The following is a 6,000-nucleotide window of genomic DNA, read 5'->3' as shown; positions in this document are numbered from 1 at the left end:
TGTCCCGGAAGAGAAAATATCATTTTAATGGCCTTTGCCAACCCTGTAAATTGCTCTGATCTGATGTTCTGTTATGAAGATAATTCTGCTTTATGGCTGGAATGGTGGCACTGTGGGTTAAACCACAGAGCCTAGGACTTGCCGATCAGAAGGTCGGCGGTTCAAACCCCCCGCAACAGGGTGAGCTCCCGTTGCTCGGTCCCTGCTCCTGCCAACCTAGCAGTTCGAAAACATGTCAAAGTGTAAGTAGATAAATAGGTACCGCTCAGGTGGGAAGGTAAACGGTGTTTCCGTGCACTGCTCTAGTTTGCAAGAAGCAGCTTAGTCATGCTGGCCACATGACCCGGAAGCTGTACGCCGGCTCCCTCGGCCAGTAAAGCGAGATGAGCGACGCAACCCCAGAGTCGTCCACGACTGGACCTAACGGTCAGGGGTCCCTTTACCTTTTATGCCCAGAGAAGGTCCATTTGAATGGTATGAAACCCACCCAACCATAGAGGTGTTTGACAGCTGTATTTAAAAGCTGTCTTTTAAAAAAATAAAAAGGGGAAGAGAGGATGAATTAGGCAAAACCATCCCAGCACTCTGGAACTGGACGCCTGCATGATTTCCAGACGGACAAAACACAAAAGGAACAAAGGTTTATTTTGCATTAGTTATGTGCTTGGCACCTACAAACAGAGTCCCCTGCAGAGGGCAAATCTTTATACATTTTCTTTCTTAATATATATTTTACATACCCATTTATTACCCTCTTTTAATATTCATAATATTGATTGCCCTCCCTCCCCCACACGCTAGAGACATAAATACATTTATCTACAACACATCAAAACAAATCTCCTATACTGCAATTTCCGTATTCTGTTGCTCGGTGCTTGGACTTCCACACGACTTTAAAACTTCTTAGCACGTGCTCTGAATCACTTGTTTGCTTACTTTTAAAAGAGCTGAAGGAAAAATAAAACCAGAAGAGAACAGTAATTTAGAAAGAAAGAAAATTGGCCATGACTTGATGGTCCAATTGGCAAGCTGGACAGGGGATAAGAAGACTTTCCCCTGAAGTTAATAAGTAGCTTTCACCACTCCCCTGGTACATGCAAGATGGCTGGGGTTAGGCTGGATACTTTCACAGAACAGGCCTAGCCTCTTACAGAACCTGTCATTTGACATTATCACAGTCTGGAGACTTCCTTCCCTTCCAGTTGACTCCTCTGAGTGATATATATTTTAAGCATGCCTTGCTATGGCTTTGCTAATGTTACTTAGGCTATCAATAGCTCAAAGGCACTGAACGTACGTACAATTACCGTATTTTTCCGTGTATAAGACGTTGCCTTTTGCTTTAAAAAATAGGCAAAAATTGGGTGTCGTCTTATACACAGATAGTGAATGCAGAGGGGGGGACGTGCGATTAATTGCAGCAGCAAGTAGGAGATTGGCAGCAGCGATTGGGAGGGTGATTGATGGCTGCAGCAAGGCCTGCATGGCTGTGGCAATTGGGCAGGTGATTGGCAGCTGCATCAAGTGGGCGGGTGGACTGGTGGTGGTGGCGAGAGGGCAGAAAATTGGCGGCTGCGGCGAGGTGTGCAACCGGCAGTGGCTGCGGCAAGCGATCGGCAGTAGCAGGCAGGCAGGTGAGCGATTGGCAGAAGTGACCTCCCCCCCCCAAAAAAAAGCTAAACAACTTAATTTCTTAATTTTGGGTTAAAAAAAATAGGGGCTGTCTTATACATGGGGGTGTCTTATACACGAAAAAATACGGTAAACTCCGTTTCCCCTTACGCAACATTTTCAACACAGAATCTTGTGCAGCAGAGATCCTCTTTTTTTGCTACCAAGCATGTTTAACAGAGGCCTTTCCTTGCAAAGTTAAAGAAACCCTTTTTTAATGGTTTAAATCCTCCCTCGCCCTTTTTTCGATGGCACGCTTTCGTTAGGAAATTTATTGTCGTCTAGGGAGAGCGAAAGGCCCCCAACAGCAAGAACACCAAAAAAAAATTACTCAAGGAAGAGAATGGCCACTTCAAACACAATGTTCTTTTCCTACAGTGGGTGAGAGAAAGCCGTAGATTCAACTTAATGACTGTAGATGACAAGATAGGGAAAGATGGTGATGTTACAACAAGAGCCTCTTACTGGCAGTGCAGATCTGGGAAACGAAGTCTTGTTGCTTGCAGCTGGGAAAGAGAAGGAACAGCACACCCACACTGGACTTCCTCTGTTGTGAACAGTTCGCACCAAGTTCAGATAGTTAATGCATATACTATATAGGTCTCCCCACCCCACCCCAGGTTTTCCGCAAACAATGCCATTTTCTTTGTTTATTATTATTTTTAAAATCCATTAGGAACAGAAGCCACTCAGTTACATGACGGTCTTGACTCCAGTCTGCTGCTATCAGGTTCTTTGGGATCTAGCTAAGGATGGCTTGTGTTTCCATTCATTGTTCACAAACAAGTCCTTTTTCAAAAGCTGAAAAGAAACAGGGATGAGATCTCCCATAGAAATGACGAGATCCTCGCTCACTGTCGACCAGGATGGTGGCTCCAAGCACCAGTTAAACCATGTGCACTGACATTTGTGAAGAGGACCCTGGGACAGCCCCGTATTGTCTATTATCGCAAGCATTGGCTGGGGGTTGGCTGTTGCCGGGAGGGCTGATCACATGCATCCCATGATCCATTCCCGTTGACAGATATGGCCTCTCTCCGAAGGCCCCGTTGGAAGGCGAAGAGCAGAGTAAAGTGCTTTGGGTGTTGGCCAGTTTCTCGGGGCTTCCTGCCAACCTCGGAGAAGCTGGGAAATTGTATCCATACAAGTTGTAAGGGTTGTGAAGGGAAAAGGCGTTGTAGGAGCTCTGTTGCATGTGGCCGCCGCTAAACATATGTGAGGAAGATGAAGTGGAGGCAGGGTTGCCAGCTTGCATGACGTACTGGAACTGCGAAGTTGGGAATGACCCCAGCTGGCCGCCGTAAGCTTCCATCTTGCCATTGCTGGGCAGCGAAGGAGGAGCCGGCATCCCTGAGATCAAAGATGGAGTCCGCTGAGGCATGAAGTTTTCAGAGGGCTGAGTGGCAGACGCACCACCACTCTGCAGCCGGTTGTATCCACTGTCGCCCAACCCTGGGTAGCTCTGCAGGGCAGCCATGTTGCTTCTTGCGCATGGGGGATAATCAGAGAGGTTAAGGTTGCACAGCTGGCTCTCCCGGCAGCCGACATTGAAAGAGTTGGGGGCCAAGTGGAAGGCCGGCGGTGAGCATGATGGAGAGAGAAGGTGAGAGGATGCAGAAGGGGAAGGTGTCCCTGTGCTGGATGTGGTTGGAGAAGTGCCTGTGCTGCCCCCTGGAAAACAAAAGCGACAACAAACATTTCTGAGGCAGAATGCAGAACAACCACCAAGCATCATTGTAAAGGGAATTGGGGGTTGCTTGTGCGTAGAGGGTGCGGATGCTCTAGGCAACGTTCCCTGGCTAAACCTTTCCCTGGCTGGACAGCCTTTACTCCGTGGCTGTGTCAGTCACTGGCAGAATCCGTCAGTCGGTGTTTCCTAAACTTATTCCAACATAAAAACTCCTTGACGCCAAGTCTCCGCCTAGCCTCCCTGCGCGGAAGTCTTCTGCGCAGAGTGGGCGTGGCCAGCAGAGGTCCTGGACTCTCCCCGCTGGTCTCTGTGGAAGAGTCTTGGAGCCCTCTCTCCGAAGTCCTTCCCTGCTCCCCTTTCTCCCAGGTGTCCCGCTGATTTCCTTCCCCAACGGAAGTGTTCTCTCTCCCACTGCTGGTCCCTTCTCCCGCATCGTTGGGGAGCCTTACCTCCACTCTTGGCTCCGATGGCAGTTCCCTGACAATCATCATCATGAATAAGGTCCATGAATAATCATAGTTTAGAGGTCCCGGGCCCTAAGGAAGCCAGATTATCCTCCACCAGGGCCAGGGCCTTCTCAGTGTTGGCTCCGACCTGGTGGAATGCTCTGTCCCATGAGACTAGGGCCCTGCAGGATTTAACTTCCTTCCGCAGGGCCTGTAAGACAGAGCTATTCCGCCTTGCTTTCAATTTGAACCTATCCTGATCTTTTATTCCCCTTCCTTCCTAACACTTTTGATATGATGGTCATGTCGCCTTTCAGGGAGGTGCTGAAAAGGCGGATGAAGCAGCAGACCATGGACAGGTTCTTAAGCAAGAAGCAAAGAGTGGAAGAGGAACCTTCTTTGAGTCGTCCCCCAGAGTCTTAGAAAATGTAATGTACACTTTGTTGATTTTTAAATGTTTTTCTGTCATGTTTAGAAACTTAATTTATTGTTCCTTCAATTTTTGAAATGCTCTTTACAGTATGTGTGACTTTTAAGAGCACTTAATAAACTCTTGTACCAAATTTGGCTTTGTTTGGACTTTTTTTGACCATAGGAACGCATTAATTGAATTTCAATGCATTCCTATGGGATTTCGTGCTTCACAAGACGAAAAATTCGCTAGATGAAAAAACTCACGGAACGAATTAATTTCGTCTTGCGAGGCACCACTGTATAGCTGACACTGAAACTGCTCCCCCGAGGAATAGCCCCACTGATTCTATGTGACCGGTTCAAGTCTGGCTGGCAGACAGAAGTTCTGAATACTCTCCAGAAAGTGGGCTTTGCTCCTCAAGCCCTTCTAAACTTGGGCCTGGGCCAAGCAAGATCTGTAGTCAGACAAAGAATCATGGACACAGGGAGACAACAGGACTGCTTGAAGCCCCCCGATTATGTAATCATAGAAAATGAGGGGTATGTTGTGGTCCCAGGAGCATACCTCTATTTTCTCATATCAAGAAACATAAGAAGGGCCTTTACTCTAGCCAGAAGCTCAGCCTTGCCCTCGCCGGTTTTGGAAGGAGCATTTGGAAAAGTCCCGTATGCTCAGAGACTTTGCACCTGCCCGTTAGGAGGCCCCAAACATTTCTTTTTTAGATGTCCCTTTTATGATGAGGTATGCAGAGATACCATTGACCCCCAGCTGGTGAGGCTTGCTGACCTTCCGGATAAGTCTAAACTCAATTTTCTCCTCTTAGGCAAAGCCCACAAGATGACCCCGAAACAAATTACCGTATTTTTTGCTCTATAAGACTCACTTTTTCCCTTCCTAAAAAGTAAGGGGAAATGTGTGTGCGTCTTATGGAGCGAATGCAGGCTGCACAGCTATCCCAGAAGCCAGAACAGCAAGAGGGATCGTTGCTTTCGCTGTGCAGCGATCGCACTTGCTGTTCTGGCTTCTGGGATTCAGAATATTTTTTTTCTTGTTTTCCTCCTCCAAAAACTAGGTGCGTCTTGTGGTCTGGTGTGTCTTATAGAGCGAAAAATACGGTAGTTCGCTAGGAAAACAGTCGAAGTCGGCCTCTAGGGTGGCAGGACCAATTTGTATGGAAGCCCAAATTTATAGGTCTTTATGTGTATATGCGCTTATCTTAGATTTTCATCTTTAAGGTGTTGTTGTACACTGCTTTACATGTATATTTTATTCTTGTGAAAGCTGTCCCAGTTGTGCTTTTTGAGCTGGTCTTTGACTGTAATATTCACCACACGCCACTGATAGGATTCTACTACATGTTTTGTTAGTGACATGTCAATTCCCCCCCCCCCCCAGCATATTGATGTTGTATCTGGCTTTTGACATAATGGCAGGGGAAAATTGGCTTCATAATGATGTTTGTTAAAAATATTTTACAGATGACTCTGGCAGATCAAAGACATGGATGAGAACCAGATTACTGCACGGAGGTAAGTGAAATGTTTTCTGCCTCTAATAAAGTCTCCGGTATATTATCTTGCATACAAGACCCAGCTAGCTTTCTATTCAAAACACTTGCACCTAAGATACTTCTAGTATCTCTGAATTTCTGAACCTTGTGACTTGTTGTCCTGTTAACCTGTCAAAAATAAAGAAGAAGAAGAGGAGGAGGAGGAGGAGGAGGATTTGATATCCCGCTTTATCACTACCCGAAGGAATCTCAAAGCGGCTCACAT

At 46.7% G+C, this 6,000-nt stretch overlaps 1 protein-coding gene across 1 annotated transcript in view; it reads right to left on the bottom strand.

The window, feature by feature from the left end:
• Window positions 1–626: 626 nt before the first annotated feature.
• Window positions 627–6,000, bottom strand: part of TBX15 (T-box transcription factor 15) — a 109,116-nt gene continuing 103,742 nt past the window's right edge. The window contains exon 8 of the mRNA XM_081176538.1: window positions 627–3,345. Coding sequence (XP_081032664.1) covers window positions 2,561–3,345 — 785 coding nt within the window. The 3' untranslated portion in view covers window positions 627–2,560. The remainder of the gene's footprint in view (window positions 3,346–6,000) is intronic.

Source organism: Podarcis bocagei (genome assembly GCF_964188305.1).
Source record: "Podarcis bocagei genome assembly, chromosome: 17".
Classification (NCBI taxonomy): domain Eukaryota; kingdom Metazoa; phylum Chordata; class Lepidosauria; order Squamata; family Lacertidae; genus Podarcis; species Podarcis bocagei.
The sequence above is the reverse complement of the archived record's forward strand: the minus strand, read 5'-3'. Positions and strand labels throughout refer to the sequence as shown.